Source organism: Cladophialophora bantiana (assembly GCF_000835475.1).
Source record: "Cladophialophora bantiana CBS 173.52 unplaced genomic scaffold supercont1.2, whole genome shotgun sequence".
NCBI lineage: Eukaryota > Fungi > Ascomycota > Eurotiomycetes > Chaetothyriales > Herpotrichiellaceae > Cladophialophora > Cladophialophora bantiana.
Genome location: NW_015971576.1, coordinates 978,343 through 996,870, shown reverse-complemented (window position 1 = coordinate 996,870; position 18,528 = coordinate 978,343). Strand labels below are relative to the sequence as shown.

The window sequence follows — 18,528 nt, the reverse complement described above, 5'->3', positions numbered from 1 at the left end:
GAATGGTCATTGAAGGAGATCTATCAGCAATCCCTGTCACACCAGAGTTCTGGACAGACATGGTTGGCTGTTGTCTCCGTGCAGCATGAGGCCAAGGAAAAATGAGGCCTATCATGTCAACAAGTAGCCAATCAAGATGCAGATGATGGGTCGACTGGGAAGTATATGAAGGCATCGTCTTCGTCTTTCTTCTTTTCCTTCTCTTCGCTGCGGTGCTGTCAGGCTTCTTGCGCCCGCCAGTCACCCACGCTCGTTTTTCGCTCACCGTCGTAATCTCGTTGTTTTCTCTTGTGCTGACGTGCGGGCTTTCGCAGGGCTGATTCCCTGGGCCGTGGAAGGTCCAATCCAACCCGCCGAGGTAGTAGATTTCGAGGAATAGTCAATCAGGGCCCGGTCAACAACATCTCCATCACTATCACTCGGAACAGTTCATCGACCCCTGGTTCCTTGACCGTCGGAATTATATCCCGGTCCCTGACGAGCCTTACCTAGCGCCAGAATCAACTCGAGACGACCTTAGTTGCACTCGCTCAGCATCTTCCCAACGCGACGGCAATGTCCAGCAAACAACTCAGCAAGAACTCATTCACACTCATTCACAGGATTCATCACAGGCAGATGCTCAAGGACCATCACAAGACCAAACTCTCACTGGAATATCGCCTGGAGAGTCTGATGGGCCACCGTACGAATGCCATCAATGTCTTTCAACTTTTTCCCACCGCTATCTTTTGAAGTAGGTGTTTGTCCCCCAGCGCCATTTCCTGTTGCATCTTCTAATCTCTTGTTTGTGGTGTTAGCCGCCACACCAGAACGCATACCCGACCGTTCAAGTGCAACCATCCATCTTGTGCTGATATAGGGGGGTTCATGTACAAGAAAGACCTCGACCGTCATCGCAGACAAAGCCATCCGGAGACGGTCGAGGCTAGCGTAATGTTCTGGTGTCATGTCAAACACTGCAAAAGGAGAGCAAAGGGATTTCCAAGACGGGACAACTTCGAACGACATATGAAAACACGGCATCCGGGAATCCCATACTAGCCTGTATGTATAAATCAATCCGGATAATCAAATCACAATCAGTATATCAGCCTCAGTTTGTTTGCTATTCCAGCAATGATGATCGTCTTGTATGTCCGTCTGCATTCTGCCTGGTCGCCGTCCTCTCAATCTAGAAATAAACGCCAATGGAATTCACCAGGATCTTCACACCCTGTGAGAAATCGGCATCCTTGGAGGTTTGTCAATTTATGACAGGATGGATATGCCGCTTGACTGTGAACGAGTTCTTCTTGCCCACCCCGGGTCCCGATCCCGATTATGATCCATCTCCACTGCAAGGCTGACTGCCTCTATATATCCCTTACAATAACCGTGCCGCCCGCGTCGGTCGATCAACGCAAGTCGGGCAAGGAAGGTTCGCTTGGCTTGGTATGGTGACCAGAGTTGCAATGAATGCACAAGGTAAGAATTCAGGTAGCAGAGAGCGTAGAAAGCAGGGGGTTTGCCCATTTCACTGAGATGCGCAGGGAAAGATTTCGGATCACGCTTGAGAAGATTTTCAACTATATTTATAGACGGAGAGAGTGCGACTCGAGGTCATCTGTGCTTGGGGCGCCATGTTATCTCCGCTGTTGGTATGATTCTTCGTGCGGGCTTGCAGTCCACGGTCCGCCGGCGGTTTCTTCTCACCGTCCTCGCCGCCAAGGCGGTATTCCATCTCGCGCTGAAATGCTTGATCTGCTCTCTTGTACCACGTGAACCATCCGGCCATGACTAGGGCGGTCAGGGGAACTGTAATGCACCAGTAGGCGTAGCACTTTGCCGCGTTCGAGGGTACCCAGTCGAACATGCCAATGCTGAAGAGCGAGGAAGTGTACGTGCCCGGGAGAAACAGCGCGGCGATGAAGGTGAAGGCGGTCATTGCGATGCTGTCCTGTTTAGTGGATGTGGCGATGCGCGTGTTGAGATGGACTTCTTTGCGGGAGTTCTCGTTCTGTTCTTGGGCCATTCGGCTGTAATTGATGGATATGGCATTTTCTTTCTGGCTCGCTGCAGAGTAAAGAACGTTGAGTTGTGCTTGGGTCCTTTCTTTGCCCGTTGCGAGGGTGCGGCCTACCCACTGCGTTTTGGCAATTTCATATTCGATGGCCTGCTGTACTTCGAGACATGTTGCGGGGCTTATGTTAGGGTAGTCGGAGCAGTTCGCTCCTAGTTGACAAAGGAACTTGAGACACTCTTGAGTCCAGCAGGAGGTTTGGTTCAAGAAGAAGAGCTCAGCGCCTACTGAATGCAACCCGAGCGTAGTGTCCTTGATATCAACATCATGAGGCCAATGCTCGAGGGACCGCTTTACCTCGCATCGCCCAGCATTAGTCACGCCAATCTCATCTTCCAGATCGTTCAGCCGGCTGAGCTGCTTGTACATGAAAGACACGGTGCGCATGCTGTAGATTTTCAGTAGCATGGCAGGCAGCAGGAGAGCATGGGATCTCAGACGGAGGCATGGGCGGAGGAGGTTCAACATCACGGACGCGAGAGCTGCTTCACCAAACCGTTTGGCTGACTCGACCACGTCTTCGCCGCAGAGGAAGCCATAAGTCCAACCCGTCTCACAGCAGTGACAAACAGACAGGACGCAGTCGCCCACTTCCAGTTTTCGCCGTGCTTGTATAACCACCTTGAGGTACTTGATCTTGGCGGTGCTACTGTCACGCTCTGTGAAGCGAGAGTACCCTCCGTTCGAGATAAACAAGTCCTGGGCCGTTGTGTCGCTTAAGCGGAAAGCCAGCTCAATAAGGGCAAAAGAATCTCGACTCATGTACAAATCACGGGATGCTGTTGGGCGAGAATCGACGGCATCAAGCGGTAGTTTCGACCTCTCGCACAGAAGGAGCCGAAAGCCCCCAGATTTTGTCTTTGGTGGTTGAGCCCCTGGTAGACAGGACTTTACTGCCTGTTAGCCCACTAGCCCTTCTTTCAGTGGAGTCTGGGTATGGCCAAGTGGTCTTACATTTTGCAGAACCCAACTTTGAACCTCTGCGTCTTTAAGACCACTATGCCGAAACTTTGGTGTTTCTTCATCGGTTGTTTCGATGACGCTGAGGCCACCAGAATGCTCGGGTTTCCATCGAACTTGCTCCAGAGCCGACTGGCGCTGGGCTTTAAACATGGTTTGCTAGAGAACAATCAATGCACATCAATTATAGAATTTTTTAAGGAAAATCAGGACCTCAGCACTGGGGACACCAGACCTGAGACGTATTTATCTCAGAAAAAGAAACCTCTGTGGCACAAGGCGCATTCCTTTCCCAATACCCACCGCGTGACTCTAGTGAATTGTGAACTCGCCTGTTTACCGCTTTTCTGCACTGCCCCCTTCTGTCAAGTCCGTTTAGCAAGCTCCTCTGGAACGGCAGTAGAATCTCGTCGACCTTGTCGAGCCATGCTGGGTTTTCTCTGTATCGGAAGAGAAAGCTTCGGGGAGTTTACATATGTGAACACTCTGCCATTGGCGACCCAAGGACCCATCTCTCGGCAGAATTTGGGAGCTCCAGCCAGGCCGATGGCATGGGCAATCTCGAGAGGCTAGGCATCGAGGGGCCTGGCGGTGCAAGACGTTGTTGCAGTAGTCGAGGTTCTTGCAGCGGCAAGCGGCAGAATTTGGTGCAGGGCACAGCCCGCCGGAGGCAGGTGGCTGGCTGCGAGGCAGGTTTTGGCAGGTTCATCGGCCTGGTGAGCCTTGCCCGGCCAAGCCTAGTGAGCCCGTCTCCGCCGGTTTAGGCTTCTTTATCCCGCCGACATCGAGACTGCGGGGAACCTGCGCGGGTTCACTTCACAGCGCTTGTGGTGCCATCCCCGTTCTTGAGTCCTGCTTGCTGAGAGGCCGGCCATGACATCCTTTTTGCTCGCGGCACAAACCCTGGTGTCATCTCGTCATGAGGCATTGCCATCCATGAATTGTGCCTGTGATGCCAGAAGCTGTCCAGTCTTACGTCACCGGATGCTGCAGCAACACCAGCAAAACATGACAAGCTCGTCTATGACACGCTCCATTTGGAGAGGTATGCAGTACTAATATATCCCGCAACCGACAATGGTCAAAGTTGCAGAGAACCGAGTCATCGATCTCGACCTCTTCCCAGACGATCCAAAGGGCGACAGGCTCTCGCAGCAAACCAAGTGAGTGGAGAGCGAAACCCGACTCTGATTCTGCAGATGGCTAATGGTCCGTGATATTTCAGAGCTGCAATCGCTGGCAAAATCCCCCCGGACCAAGCCCAAGGCGTCTCCTCTAATACCCAAAGCGCCGTTGCTGCTCTCGGAGGTACCGTGGGAGGCGGTGTAAAAGGACTGGTCGACACCGTTGGAAACACCGTTGGATCTCTCGGTGAGGGTGTGGTCGGGACCGTCCAGGGCGTTGGTGACGGCCTGGGCAGCACTGTACAGTTTGCTGGAGGTGCAGTAGGTGTAGGTGCAGGCAAAATAGGTGACATGTTCGCAGGCGGCAACAAGCAGGGCAGTCAAGGTGAGCACGCACCCTCCCCCTCGTACCAAGGTCCATGTGAAAGGAACAAAGGCAAAAGTACTGAACGTGTGACTGGCATCAGAGGCGAAGGAGGCCCACAAGGAGAGATTGGAGCAAGCTACAGACAAGACCAAGGAGATCGGCGGCGATGTAGAAGAATCAGTCGAGGAACACAGCAAGCAGGCCACCAACGCTGCCAAAGAGAGGGGTGAAGGCACCAAGGATGCTGTTGCTGGAATGGTGGAAGATAGCAAAGAGAAGGTGGCGGGAGTGTCTTCATCCTCGTCATGAAGAATAGCTGTTTTGTCATTTCTCGCACGGAATCCAGATACCGAAGTCTCGACTTATTGAGCAAGATATACCTGTTTCCCATTGAACCATGTTTGAAGAACCTTTGCCTGCAGCAGAAGCTCCGGCGACCATTCCACATCCAGGACCACGAAATCAGCCTTCATCCCTGCCTCTAGCCTTCCGGTGATCCTGTCCATGAAGCAACTGTATGCGGCACCTTGCGTGGCCGCCGAGAATGCGCTCAACAGAGGCAAAGCAAAGTGCTTGTTGACCACCTCTTCTGATTCCGGCTGCCTTGCCGATCTCCGGGTTGTGGCGACGTAGAGGTTTGGCAGAGGCAAATTGGGGGCCGTGGGAGCGTCAGTGCCCAACGCGAGGCTCACGCCCTCGTCGAGGAATTCTCGGTACGCGAACGCACGACCTCGCCGCGGCTCCCCCAGCAGTTTGTTCCACTGCCGCAGAATGGCGGGATCAGCATGCACCGCTTGAATCGATGCGGTGATGCCAGCCTCGCTCAGTCTTTTGGCGTCGCCCGGCGAGGTCAGCTCCAAGTGCTCAATGCGATGTCGTCGGCCACTCGAAGCAACGGTTTCGAGGGTGTCGATGGCCATTTTGATCGTCGCGTCTCCAATGGCGTGCAAAGCGCACTGCATCCCGGCGGCGTCGGCTCGTTCAACGACTCTCTTGAGCATGTCCGGGTCCCATAGCGGATCGCACGAAACTCCGTTTGACGAATATGGCTCCAGCAGGGCCGCTGTGCATGCGTCAATCACCCCGTCGCCGATGATTTTGATGCCGGCGATTCGGAAATTCGGCGATGTCTCCAGGTTATATTGCTTCCACAGGTCAATGGCCCGGTCAACCTGGCGAAAATTCCCCTCGTCTGTCTTGGACGGATATATCAGCCAGTGCGCGGCCACGCGAATACTTAGTTCCTCCTTGGACTTCAACTCAAGCAAGGTTTCCCAGGCATTCTCGTCCATGGCCATTTCCACTATCCCCGTATATCCTGAAGCGTTGTACGTCTTGATCGCTTGGCGGATTGCCGAGAGCTTCTCCTCCATCGAGGCTACCTTTGCAAGATGCGGCCACACAATGGTGATGGCAGCGGCCTCGCTGAGCAAGCCGGTGGCAGTCCCACGTTCGTCCCGTTTAATCTCTCCGCCGGGTGGATCCGGCATGTCTTGGACACCCATCTCCTTCAACGCCGCAGAATTGCACCACGTCGAATGCAAGTCCTTCGAGTCGACGAAGATGGGCCGGTCCTGCTGCTCGTCAAGCCCATCCAAATCTCGCGCTAACGCCTGTCCCCCGGTCATGAAATGCATCCAGCCACGGCATAGAATGCGACGTTTCGAAGGGTCCGCCCTCGCGGCTTCTTTGATGGTTGATTGTATGTCCGCCAGCGTCCGACAGTGCTCGAGGCTTATTTTCTGCAGCGACGTCCCGAACATTAGCAGGTGCATATGGCCGTCCATGAAGCCTGGTGCGAGAGTTTGTTTGTTATCCAGGTCGACCACTTTGGCTCCTTTTCTCGTGGCCGCCTCAACGACGGCGTCTGAACCATCGCCCACATGTTCGATCAGGTCGCCATTGATGACCATGCATGAATGCTTTCCGTACGATGAAGCGTCCTGTGAGCCAGTGAAGACTCTGGCATTCCTGAAGACCGTCCGCATCGTCGCTGTGTCGCTCCGTTGCCGCCTAATCAAGGAACCAGTATGGCCTTGGCAAGGCTATGCTCTGTCAGGGGCCAGGTAGGATTGAAATCCCCTTATGCCCGCTATAGTATCAGCTCAAGCAGTGGTGTTCCCCTTGGCGCCGTAAAATAATGTCATCTTGAATCTCGCTAGGTCTGAAGGGCGTTTTTCCTTCCATGCCAAGAGGAGGTAAATCGAACCCCAGTTCACCCCTTTTGGGGAGAAGAGTGATGCCGCCTTACTCTCAACCCAACTCGCCTATAACTCCACCAACGAAAAGCCCTAGGGGGTGCCTTTGTCTCTGCTCTGCCGGGCTCTTTCACACTACTGGTTACCTCAAGATATCTCAGCGCCCCCTTCTACTCTTAGTTTGGGCTGACTCTCTCACATGAAGTTGGGACTCGTGTGATCACACACTCATCGGAGACAATGACTCAAACCTGCACAGGCCCGAATCTTGTTGCCGCCTCCACCCTCCGAAACGTGCACAGCCCCGTCGGCATTTACGAAGAAGCTGAGGCACCACAGTTGCATTCAAGAGGGTTGTCTTGGAGTGTGGCAAAGCTCCCAGATATTTGAGGCCGACGAACCACAATGACTATTGATTGCTCTAACAACAATTGACACACTATCTACATTTCATGTGAAGTAAAATAGATGGCCCTGCATGCACCAGCAGACCGCGCCGCAGCTACATCTTAATTTCAGGAGAATAACCTGGACCTCTAGGTTAAGCGACACATTATGCCAGTTTCCACGACGATTTCGCGCCTGGAGGATGGAAAAGTCGACATCAAGACACAGAGACCTCTCCTCCGCGCCGCCAAGGTAGACGACGTGCTAGGCGTCTATGAAGCATTTTCTGATCCAGAAGTGATGCAATACTGGTAAGTCTTAGCACTGATTCCGTTTATACTTGATCTCTTCCCCCAAGCCCTCGCCATAATTGAATGCCTTCCCACTCACATCCCGTATCAATCCACAGTACCGTCCCCCACTCGCATCCCTCCACAACCCAATCCTGGCTCCGAAAGAACATGTTCCTTGCCCCGACCAACGGCACCACTGACTTTATTGTCGCCCTCCACACAGATCCCGACCACGCGATCGGTCTAATCGGCATTGATTCGTTAGAATCCCAGGAAATCGGCTTCATACTCTCACGCCAGTACTGGGGAACGGGTATCGCCCAGGAAGCACTCGACTGTATCCTTGGATATCTATTTAGACATAGACAAATGGAGATGGTGGCCGCGGAGGTAAATCCGGGGAATGGGCGATACGTGAAGTTCCTGGAGAGACGAGGTTTTGTTATAGTCGGGTTTAAGGAGAAAGTATGGGAGTGTGGTGGGTGTTGGTGGGATGCTTTCCAGTTGAGGTTGATGAAGGAGTCATGGGAGGAGAGACAACATGGACCGGAAGGGCATTAATCGTGGCTTTCAGGTGAACAAAGGTCGTCCTGGAGTGGTTGTGGGATTGAAAAAGCGGCAAAAGTACATGTTCCTGGGATTGTGCCGTGCCAAAAGGGTGAATGGGAGGTGAGTGATGTTGAAAAGCGGCGTAGGTCGGGTGAGTGTCTGAGGGCCGCTCAGTGTCGATTTACCTCGTCGCTCGGTGCTAGGATCACCCCTCCCAGTTCCATGCCACATCAGCCCCCAATTTTCTCGGTCAGTCAGAGAAAGGTAGGCCGTCGATGCTGCATAACGAGACCTAGTCTCAGGGAATCGTGCAACGCCCACATACGCCGAATCCGGAAATCGATCAAGGGAAGCAGAGTCTTAGCGCCATGTCAAACAACAGCTCTCCTGGGGTCCAAGATCTCCTAGGAAAGCACAAGGCAGCCCCCGTTCTCAACTTGAGTAAGATTTGGGGTGCTGGCTGATGGACCCAACGCTTTGCTGTCATTCTGTTTCTCCTTATCCAGTGCCCATTGCAGTGTTCGAGGGGTATCGTTGACTCGGAGGAGTCGCATAAAGATGCCCGAGTAATGTAACGGTGCAGAATGAGTCGGAACCCAATATTTCGTCCCTCCGACCCTACGATATAGGGCTAAACCACTTGCAGCTCCATACGTGTTCAACCACCCCGCAGCGCGGCTCTCTTTAAGACCATGCAGAAGCGCCAATTTCTCGGTCTCCGGTTCAGAGCCCAGAAAAGCCTCGAGGGGGCCCGAATCGAGCTTCGTACCGTGCGGACTTTGGAGGATGGCTTCGTGAACCTCGTTGCCATTTCCAGTGGAGTGTGTCCAGATGATAGCCATGACATAATTGAGCTCGTGATGGCCTAATAGTCGAATGGGGGTCAACCATAAGGGAAACGGTTCTCCCGGGTGAAGCTCATGACCGCGCCACAACTTTGCTTTCGCATCGAGACTCGAAATAGTCAAGATGGTGGTGAAGTGGTTCCACGGCCTGATGACGCCTTGAGCCTCTGGAGTGGCAATGACGGGAATGCTTGGATCGAAGAGGCGAAGTGTGGGCTCATGGACATGGTCCAAGTAATGGAAGCCGAGAAAGATGGCGTCGATGTCTTGGCCATGCCGTACATCATCGCCTTTAGGCACTTTGTCAGCAGTGATAGTCGAAGCCTCTGCGGCTGCTGCTTCTATTTGACGGGCTACGGCGGTGATGGCTTCAGGAGTGGTGAATGCTGGAGTGTTCGGGAGCATGAGATGAATGATCCACGAAGAGAACTGAGAGGTGGGACCGTTGAGCCACGGCTCAAATACAATGTGATAATAGGCTCTGCCTGTCGTTGCACGGTCGGCGCTCGGGCGGGGAAAGGAAAGAAGCCAGGAATTGTCCCCGTTGAGGGATGTTATGATGGGTCGATTTGGAGCCGGCGAGGCGAAATGCGTCTGGAGTGTCTTTTCTCGCGCTGCCTCCATTACTGAGATTGTAACTTTCTACCCTCTGGCGGGTTAGTATCGTGGGAAAGGTAGTGGGAAGAATAACGATATGGGAGGCTGTGTCGAAGTGATATGTCATTGTCCCATGAAATAGGAAGGGAAACGGGAAGAGCATCTTTTATGAACTAGACTATCCTGCTTGTCAGGCGCCCTGGGGAACCAAAGAGTGTGTGTCAAGGCGAATGGAGGTGCGCAGGATAGACAGGCGGGAAGAGAACAGTCTGAGATGCGATAGTGTTGGCGGCCTAATGGTCGCCTGTCGGCTATGACTGATGGGAGACTAGCAGAAGTTATGCCTATGGGTTTAGCCCACTAGTCCTGCGGGTGAGCGATGTGAGGCAAAGGACTGTAATGATGGTATTGGGCCGGTGTGGTAGCTCGGTGTTCTAGGTAAACGATGAGCAAGCTACGAGGTAATATGAAGGAGTGTCTGCCAGCTCAAGCAGCCGTAAACAACGACAAGCCGCTAAAGGCTCAATAGCGAAACCGCTTTAAGCTGAGCTCTAAAGTTCTCGGCTTTGGTCAACTCAAATCCATCATATCGATTTCTCCCGCACCTTCATACAAAATCTATCTAAATTATCGATGAAGGCTATATACAATAGCGAACACACAAAACAAATGAAGCATTGTTGGTGGTATTCTCGATTCTCCAATCATTGTGTGACGTGCCACAAAGGACATGCGCTGTCATCCCCGCACTTCGTGTTATACCACAGACAGTAACATCGTGGGAGATGTTATCAATTACAGGATGCCTGATCCACCGCACCCTGATGCTTGGTCTTCATCACTCTTGAGAGCATCTTCCCTGAAACTCGGGAAAACTAAATCGCAATGACCCGCGTCAGCGTCGTTCACGCACTTCCAGTGTCGCCAAACGGTAACGACGTCGTGGAATGGAGCTTCCCTCCTGGCCTGGAGTCTGGGATAACCACCTTGGCCGCCTGGTGTCGGGTCAATCAACAGCAGAGGGAGCACCTTTCTTCTTCCATCGAGGACAGTGACGAAGATCTGGACGAGGCTACTGACAACGGAGAATAATGCTCCAATCTGCTCGTTCCACCATCACTAGATGGCGACGAGGCAATTAAAAAGGACTTTCTCGACCGACTTGCGGAGCTACTTTGCTACAGGAAAGACCCTGCATTGATCACGAGCACGGCGTTAATCTACACTGAGATGGGGGCGACTATTGTGGCTGCTCGAAACTTGACCTCACGCAGGAAAACATGGTCGACCGACGATGTCAAGATGCTTGAATACTTGGCCGGAATCCTCGAGAGAGTTTCGGCTGATGGTTGGCGACGTTGTCGAAACCGGCCTCCCATGTCGATAAACTGACGTCTTGCATAGATCTTTTCGAGTCCAAGCCGCTTCCAGCGTTGCAGAGCATCTCTTGGTCGAATATTACAGTCAAAGAATTAGGCACTACGCCAAAAATGTCATGTCTATAGAAAATGGAAAACATGGGACCGAATTTCTTCAATGACGGCGGGTGTAATGCCGTTGTCTCCGGCCGTCTAGCGGTATGCCACTTTGCTAGGCATGTTGGGGCCATATCCTATAGAACCAACTCTTACACCAGACTGAAGGCCAACCTGACAGCTGATAAGCTTCGTCGCGTCGTAGAGGAATTGGCATTCATTCGAAGGCCGATACAGGTGCAGGTGCCTTTTTGCATGTCGGTCAGCAACACCCTGGCTTTCGAAACGTTAGAATCGTCTTACTCGATAGTCTCCCGGCAAGGGAAGTCAAGACATGGCCGTTGCCAAAGCAAGCGTTTTCAGTCACAGCGCAGCTAGAACCGAAATACCACGCCGAACTTAAGAAGCCCAAGAATCTCCATGCCGAGATGGTACTGATGGTCTACTTTCTTGCGTGCAGGGGTCCTTGCCCGGAAGTTTTCCCGTATCTTGAGGTCAGTAAGAAGATTTGCCTTCTTTGCGGGCACTTGCTTCGGGAATCATGCTTTTTCGAAACTCAAGCGAACCACGGGAAGTGCTATCCGCAATGGACATTTCCCCACACAATACGGACGACCCCTGAGATAGCCCAGAGACTACGGAGGGCTGTTCAGCGTCTTAGGGACATTCTTTTGGAAGGGACAAAGCGCGACCCATCTCACCGGAATGCAGAGAAGGAATCGATGATGGCGGTGCCGGTTGCGCCTAGGTATGGAACGAAGACGACACCTTTTAATAGATTGGCGGACGACCCTAGATTTATTGCAAGAGAGACCGAGTGGTTGGCCATGTCTCGGAAGCGCGACGGAGAAGCCAAGTGGTTGGGATTCGTTTGTTAGTTCGCCCTCAGTTATCCTCAATGCTAATATGGACTACCTCGACTTCTAGTAGCAATGACAAAAGCTTTGTTAAGCTCTCTGATGCACGGGATGGCGCCAGGACGCCAGAAGTTGACACTGAAGACCTCAAAGGAAAGAAAACGGACGCTACCAGTTCATCGGTTTGCGCTTTCTGCAAGGCCACCTGCGAACTCGCCCGCCTACTGCGATCTTGATTGCTACCGTTCCGACAGGCGTCGGCACAAATTTTCCTGCCGCTTGCGAAGGCCCACAGACGCCATGGATTATTTGGTGCTCGCTTGTCACGCAAACGAGTTTCCCCTCGAAGACGATGTAGCTGACAAGTAAGGGTTTAGTATTTTGCTTCGGCGCATGACCAGTGGAGGCTCTTCAAGCTTTACCGCCGGGCTTGTCGTCGACTGGAGGATTGACGAGGACGAACTGCGCAGTGCGGTAGAGCAGAACAAGCTTAAGGAGATGCTGACATTTCGATGCTCCCAAACCCAGGCCCCTTGCATGCTCAGAGACGTGCAGTGGCTCTCGAGCGCGGAGGGATTTGGCACCAGCGCCAAAGGACCTGGACTTGCCGTTATCTTCGAGGCGGCTCAGAGGGAGCTGTTAAGTCCTGACGAACAAAGGGTGCCGATTGTCGACCTTCAGCCTCCGGAAAAGCGGCAGGCGCTTGTATTCTACCTCCAGATCCGCAATGGATTCATGCCCAATGCGGATGAGGACAACTGGATCTCGTTGGGTTTTTGTACAGCTGCGGACCCCGAATCAGAACAGCGCCTCGCTTCCGCATATGGTTCGCTTGTGGAGCGATGTTCGTTTGAGGAGTTCTGAAAGGCCATGGCGGAGTCTGGGATGGTGGAATTGTTTGGGAAATATGGGCTTGCAGACTGAATCTTGCACATGGGCAATTTCAAGGACTTGATGACGATTATAAAGAAATGGCGCCAGAGCGTGTGGGAGCTCAAGCGATTCACGCGCATGAACGTGACTGATCCGTTCCGAGCCGTTGTGGCGGACTACGGATTCATGAACTGCGAGGACGCACGCGAACGAATGCAGCTTCGAGGGGTTTACCGGGAATACTTTGGACGGGGAGCAGATGAGATGAGACTCCACGAGGCATGTATTGCCGGAAACCTGGGGAGCTTCCTCGAGTCGGTCTTAGGAAGAAGCCTTGCGGTGTCCCCAAACCTTCTTCGGAATTCCTATCCCTTGGAAAACTGCCCTTATACGGGCATGGTGACGGATTCTGTTATAGAATGCCCAGAGTCTGCTTTGGATCAGGTCAAAGCTTTTAAGAGTGGTGATGAGGGGAAAGAGTCAGTGGTAATTCCAATTCCGGATGCCTGGGACGAGGCGACGACAAAATTGCTTTACGAACGTGCTGCGTTCACAGTGACAGGCTAAGAAAGCGGTACTACTCTGGACCAGGCGGCAAAGTTATCATGTCGTTGGCGTTGTAGCAAGGAAGTCTGTGGTATTGGAAGGTATGCATTCCCAGAATATAGGAGTTGCGTCGCATTTCTTTAGTACTTTGGCTGAAAAGGGAGGAAGCCGATCTCGCTATGTACCTCTCCATGATGCGAGAATAGGCGTCTGAACGTCGTTTCTGGAAAGGCAACTGCTTCTTGTGTTGCTAGAATACTGTAGTGGCGAGAGAGTGTATTCTGACTTTCGTTAACCTGGAAGGGTCCTGAGCCCCCATATCAATACATACCTGGTGTTTATTACTCAAAAGAGGGGCCATTTTTTCCCTTTCGGCGCCTCTTCGGAGCATAATATATTGTATCTTTCTTACCCACTTGGATCATTGCCCCTCGAGTTCCTTGCGGGTAAATCTGGCTAAATACCGTCGGCACTAAACCAGATCGGTGTGAGAGACCCAGGCAATGGACCGTGTAAAAGGGCCAGATATAAAATGGTGCGTTGAATGAGAGGGAAGCAGTTTCTCTTTCTTTCTCTTATTAGTTAAACACCAGAGTGAGCGAGAAAGAGGGTATCCACATCAACAAGACAAGATAAGAGAGAAAGGAGACTCTTGGGAAATGGCGCCGCAACCACTGGTCACCCACATATACACGGCGGATCCATCAGCGCATGTCTTCGAGGGCAAGATCTACGTTTATCCGTCTCATGTAAGTAAGGCGTCGCGGGTTTGCGAGGAGGTGGCAGCTGCATCAAGCCAGGAGAGAAGGCGACGGTGAGGGTGCCGACGGACAAAGGTGGTGTTGTCAGCCGCCATCCTCTGCAACGGTCGTTCCCCCTTTGCCGATGTCTCACTGACTAACACACTTCTGCCCAGGACCGCGAAACAGACATCCAGTTCAACGACAATGGCGACCAGTACGACATGGCCGACTACCACGTCCTGTCGCTCTCGGAGCCCGGCGGGCCGGTGACGGACCACGGCGTCGTGCTCAGGGCCGAAGACATCCCCTGGGTGTCGAAACAGTTGTGGGCGCCCGATGCCGCGACAAAGGACGGTAAATACTACCTGTACTTTCCCGCAAGGGACAAGGAGGGTATCTTCCGCATCGGGGTCGCCGTGGGCGATTCTCCAGCGGGCCCGTTCGTACCAGACCCGGAGCCCATCCAGGGCAGTTACAGTATTGACCCGGCGTGCTTCGTCGACGACGACGGCCAGGCATATCTCTATTTCGGCGGCATCTGGGGCGGTCAGCTGCAATGTTGGTCCTCGTCGGGCGAGGGTGGGCGTGATAAGTTCGACGCTTCCATGTCCGGCCCCCAGGAGCCGAAGGGCCACGACGTGCCCGCGCTGCTGCCCCGCGCAGCCAAGCTGTCTTCCGACATGCGCAGTTTCGCGTCCGCCGTGACGCCGCTGGAGATCCGCGACGAAAAGACCGGCGCTTTGCTCGCCGCCGACGACCACGACCGCCGCTTCTTCGAGGCTGCATGGATGCACAAGTACCGCGGCAAGTACTATTTCAGTTACTCGACCGGTGACACGCACTACCTGGTGTACGCGGTCGGCGACAGCCCACTGGGCCCTTTCACCTACGCCGGCCGCATCCTGGAGCCCGTGCTGGGCTGGACCACGCACCACAGCATCGTCGAGTTCCGCGGCAAGTGGTACCTGTTCTACCACGACTGCGAGCTCAGCAAGGGCGTCGACCACCTCCGCAGCGTCAAGATGCGCGAGATTGTCTATGATGACCAAGGCAGGATCTCGTTGGCCGAGAAGCAGTAGCGGACATGGATAAGGGTGGAGCTTGGGACGAGATGGAACTGGTCGGGATGAGATGATGAGATATGCGCCGCATGATCGCGTAAGGGTTTGGATTCAACAGAACCAAAAAGAGTTTGTTGGTCGGTTGGTGTTTTCGTTTGTAAGAGAACCAAGAATCTGGCCCCCCAAAACAGGCCCTCACAATCCTATGTAGTCAAAGGGGTATCATATCTCTCGCCTTTCTGTTATACTCATGTTTCCGGACAACGCCAATCCCCCCTCCCCCACATAGGCAACATGTATATTATGCCTCCTGTTCTCGGTACGGAAAGGATAGACGAGGAAACAGCAATTATCTCTCTATATGTGTGTGCGTGTCTAACGCTCGCTAAGACCAGGGCGATAAAAGGTCAACTCACCCACCGCTTACTTAATGACAAAGCTCAATCCACTTCTCAACCACAGCCTCCATATCCACCGCAACTCCCCACTGCGCGATGAGACAGCGGAACAGCTTCTCCATCGAGTTCAGCTCGTATAGCAGATTCCTTGAGGTTGAGGCCGCATTGAATCTCTGAAAGCTATCGCTCTCGCCGCGGATGTAGCGCGCCGTGTCGGACTCGCTCCTGCGGGCAACGTTGGGGACATTAGGAGTGGTAGTAGTGTACAACGACGAGGAGGATGGGGATGTGAATGATAGTGAGGACGACGACGGGGACGAAGAAGAAGGCAAGTATGATGAAGATAATGATGACGGCGGGTCGGTTCGGCTGCTCCTGGTATCGGACAAGAGAACGTCCTGCCAGACCACGGTGGAAGGGATTTTCAGCGCAGGTTGGCCGCCCAGCGCGAACACCGAGTAGACAGTCGCCGCGGCGAACAAGGAGCTGGGCATGTTGATGGCGTGCGCGCGGCCGCGGGGCAGCTGTTCGATGATTTCCTGGATGGCCATTGCGTGGAGCAAGGCGCTGCGCGCTGCCGAGGTCGTTACCCACGCCGCGAGATCGATGTTTGATTTCGGCCCGTGGCTGTTGCGCCAGATGTGCTGGGTGATGCCGTATTTAGCGCACAGGTTGCGGCAAAGCAGGGATGAATCGACGTTTGTGTCAAGACATATAGCATGCCAGCGCAAGAGAGTCTCGTGGCGGTCTTCCGACGACAGAGAAGGGTTGAGCCTGATGCTTTCGTAGACCTTGTTCAGCGCGGCTCGAACCTCGCCGCGGGTGGGAACTCCAACGGCCGTGCCTTCGTCCGAGTCGTCGTCGGAAATCAGGGACTGTAGGCCTTCCAGGATGACTTTGTAAGAGAATGCCGACAGCGTTGCGTCTAGCCAACTCGACTCATCTGCGGGATGGAAGAGGCGCCGGAGAATGCTCCGAAAGGACGGGGTTTGAAACGACGCTGAAGCCTGCATGTGGGATATCCATTCGTTGGCCGTTGACGCCTCGAATGCTGCTTCGTCGCTGGGCAGTGTTAGCTGGTTCGTTGCATGACGCACCGCAGTTGGCTCTCCGGACATCTGAGAGATGAGCCCGTCTAGCATATAGTGTGCCAGAAGTGCTCGCTGCTGGATCTCCCGAGCCACCCACAAGCGCCATTGATATTCCTTTTCGGAGTCGGCGGCATCCAGGGACGGCACTGACTCTAGAGGATACGGCCCACTGTCCAGCATTCCACATCGTCGAGCCCAGACAAACCCCAGAGAATGGAACGCTTGGCTCGTGGACCGAATGGCGCGATTCCTCGAGAGGGCTCCATATACCTGACTTAAGACCCCTGTAACCACCAGCTGGACGCCATCGCAAGCATCATAAGGTCCTCGATGGGTAATCAAACTCTGCCATGACGTTGCGATTGCGGTGTGGGCAAGATGCCACAGCGCTTCACCCTTCGCCACAGCATCCTTGGGTCCTAGATATAGAGAACCGATGGCGATGGCGTTAAGAAGCAGTGGATGGGCGCAGTCCCGAAAAACGAAAGTGGCTCTGTGAAGGACGGGGAACGTGGGGATGAATTTGACGAAGAACATGTGCAGGCATTCATCGAGGAAGACTGATGTGATAGAGTTAGACCTTGCCGCGGCGGTGACGCTGGACGACTGCACTGCATTAGAGTGAGATACCTGTTGGGGAAAATTGAAGGGGCTTACGACGTTCGAAACCATCTTACTGACATCCTGGACTGCTTGATGATTTCCTCCGGAAGGTATAGCTCCTATTGATCCAGGCCGGTGATCGAAGGAGCTTGGAGTCTCAAAGGGCACATAGTTTGTGGAAGGCGTGGCAGAGAATGGCAGGGTCCCTAGGGGGATTTGCCATTGATTGGCAGCGTCTGTGGACATCAGTGTCTGTAACAAGTCTTCAGAGTCCGGCCAGATGAGCTCGAAATCCAAGTCGCCCGCAGACTGTGGGAGTTCCGTTGCAAGTGGTACGGGAGGAAAGCCCAGGACATCGGGTGCCACAGCAGAGAAGCCGTCGGCCACTTCGCTGTTTCTGAGGCTCTCTGGGGTCACCGGCTTGTCGACGGACCCTGTGGGTGAAGAAGCATCATCTGCATTCCTGCGACGCAGATGTAATTTTTCATGCCGCGCGAGTGAATCTTGTCGGCTGAAGGATCGCTTGCATTCTTTACATTGATACGGTTTGGCCCCCGTGTCTGTCAGTCACCACCCGGCAAGTTAGTTTCCACTCCTTCTCACTGAGTTGTTGACATGATTCACTTACGACTTCGTTCATGTCTCTGTCGAGGGTCAGCAACCTAACTGTTTCGAATGACTTTGAGGCCTGAACCTTACTCTCAGATGTTCTCCTTTGGAGAAGCCTTTTTGACAGAATCTGCATTGCATGGCCCCTCGGCCTGAACTTTTCGACAACATCCTTTCCCTGCTGACTGACTGTGGAATGCGGACAGTGGATAGAAAGGGGGATTGCAAGAGGATTCTGTGGGGATATGAGGAGAGACGGCGTGGAATTGATCTTCAAGTAGAGCTGGACCTGTGGTTTTCTCCTCGCGGCTTCTAGGCTCCGGACAAGAGGGCGCCGATGTCTCCGCCGAATTCTCCCTGGTCTGTGGGGATCATCAAGGGTCAGAACAGGCTCGCAGGATCGGGAGGTGGATGAGGCTTGGCCAGGTAGGATTGTCGGGATCAGCCATCCGAGTGGGCTGGCAGATTGGGGCCTAGTTGGAAGGGATACAAAATGGATGCCCGAGATCAGTCGTAAGATGGTGGATAATGAAAGTCGTCTCTCACGTTAATGGCGGCGTCAGTCATTGGTGCAGTATCTGGCAGCTCGCCGCCGGCTGAAGAGAAAGAATGCCAAGGAGGGGGATGAGTACCCAGTACGGAGGGGCACAGCGATGTCTGGCAGAGCAGCGGGGAGGGAACGGGGATGCGTTTCCCCAACCCACTTAGGTTGGTCGTCATTCGTACTAACCAGCACGCATTCTGCCTCATTATGTACTAAGGGATTATGATGTTTGGCAACCTTCTCTTGATGACAAGTACGCTAACCGTGTTTCCTAAACTGTTCGGGCTCAACGAGTTGCAACTGAGATTGTGTTTTCTATAAGTTCTGGGCTTGCTGCCCATCCAAT

At 53.5% G+C, this 18,528-nt stretch overlaps 10 protein-coding genes across 10 annotated transcripts; 6 read left to right on the top strand and 4 right to left on the bottom strand.

The window, feature by feature from the left end:
* Positions 1 to 1,564: 1,564 nt before the first annotated feature.
* Z519_01365 (uncharacterized protein) lies at positions 1,565 to 3,175 on the bottom strand (the record flags this gene model as incomplete). Its single annotated transcript, XM_016759122.1, has 2 exons — positions 1,565 to 2,950; positions 3,017 to 3,175. 2 exons carry the CDS (start codon positions 3,173 to 3,175, stop codon positions 1,565 to 1,567), a joined length of 1,545 nt encoding a protein of 514 aa, XP_016624450.1.
* Positions 3,176 to 4,099: 924 nt separating this feature from the next.
* Positions 4,100 to 4,822, top strand: Z519_01364 (uncharacterized protein; the record flags this gene model as incomplete). The annotated part of the gene is made up of 3 exons (XM_016759121.1): positions 4,100 to 4,185; positions 4,248 to 4,531; positions 4,614 to 4,822. 3 exons carry the CDS (start codon positions 4,100 to 4,102, stop codon positions 4,820 to 4,822), a joined length of 579 nt encoding a protein of 192 aa, XP_016624449.1.
* A 53-nt stretch (positions 4,823 to 4,875) lies between these two features.
* Z519_01363 (uncharacterized protein) lies at positions 4,876 to 6,501 on the bottom strand (the record flags this gene model as incomplete). Its single annotated transcript, XM_016759120.1, has 1 exon — positions 4,876 to 6,501. The coding sequence occupies one exon, from the start codon at positions 6,499 to 6,501 to the stop codon at positions 4,876 to 4,878; it is 1,626 nt and encodes a 541-aa protein (XP_016624448.1).
* Positions 6,502 to 7,266: 765 nt separating this feature from the next.
* Positions 7,267 to 7,952, top strand: Z519_01362 (uncharacterized protein; the record flags this gene model as incomplete). Its single annotated transcript, XM_016759119.1, has 2 exons — positions 7,267 to 7,409; positions 7,508 to 7,952. The coding sequence occupies 2 exons, from the start codon at positions 7,267 to 7,269 to the stop codon at positions 7,950 to 7,952; spliced, it is 588 nt and encodes a 195-aa protein (XP_016624447.1).
* Positions 7,953 to 8,344: 392 nt separating this feature from the next.
* Z519_01361 (uncharacterized protein) lies at positions 8,345 to 9,409 on the bottom strand (the record flags this gene model as incomplete). Its single annotated transcript, XM_016759118.1, has 1 exon — positions 8,345 to 9,409. The coding sequence occupies one exon, from the start codon at positions 9,407 to 9,409 to the stop codon at positions 8,345 to 8,347; it is 1,065 nt and encodes a 354-aa protein (XP_016624446.1).
* An 858-nt stretch (positions 9,410 to 10,267) lies between these two features.
* Z519_01360 (uncharacterized protein) lies at positions 10,268 to 10,474 on the top strand (the record flags this gene model as incomplete). The annotated part of the gene is made up of 1 exon (XM_016759117.1): positions 10,268 to 10,474. One exon carries the CDS (start codon positions 10,268 to 10,270, stop codon positions 10,472 to 10,474), a length of 207 nt encoding a protein of 68 aa, XP_016624445.1.
* A 1,540-nt stretch (positions 10,475 to 12,014) lies between these two features.
* On the top strand, positions 12,015 to 12,578 carry Z519_01359 (uncharacterized protein; the record flags this gene model as incomplete). Its single annotated transcript, XM_016759116.1, has 2 exons — positions 12,015 to 12,079; positions 12,131 to 12,578. The coding sequence occupies 2 exons, from the start codon at positions 12,015 to 12,017 to the stop codon at positions 12,576 to 12,578; spliced, it is 513 nt and encodes a 170-aa protein (XP_016624444.1).
* Positions 12,579 to 12,647: 69 nt separating this feature from the next.
* Z519_01358 (uncharacterized protein) lies at positions 12,648 to 13,154 on the top strand (the record flags this gene model as incomplete). The annotated part of the gene is made up of 1 exon (XM_016759115.1): positions 12,648 to 13,154. The coding sequence occupies one exon, from the start codon at positions 12,648 to 12,650 to the stop codon at positions 13,152 to 13,154; it is 507 nt and encodes a 168-aa protein (XP_016624443.1).
* A 638-nt stretch (positions 13,155 to 13,792) lies between these two features.
* On the top strand, positions 13,793 to 14,955 carry Z519_01357 (uncharacterized protein; the record flags this gene model as incomplete). Its single annotated transcript, XM_016759114.1, has 2 exons — positions 13,793 to 13,882; positions 14,050 to 14,955. 2 exons carry the CDS (start codon positions 13,793 to 13,795, stop codon positions 14,953 to 14,955), a joined length of 996 nt encoding a protein of 331 aa, XP_016624442.1.
* A 409-nt stretch (positions 14,956 to 15,364) lies between these two features.
* On the bottom strand, positions 15,365 to 17,779 carry Z519_01356 (uncharacterized protein; the record flags this gene model as incomplete). The annotated part of the gene is made up of 4 exons (XM_016759113.1): positions 15,365 to 17,032; positions 17,084 to 17,589; positions 17,658 to 17,673; positions 17,729 to 17,779. 4 exons carry the CDS (start codon positions 17,777 to 17,779, stop codon positions 15,365 to 15,367), a joined length of 2,241 nt encoding a protein of 746 aa, XP_016624441.1.
* Positions 17,780 to 18,528: the final 749 nt, after the last annotated feature.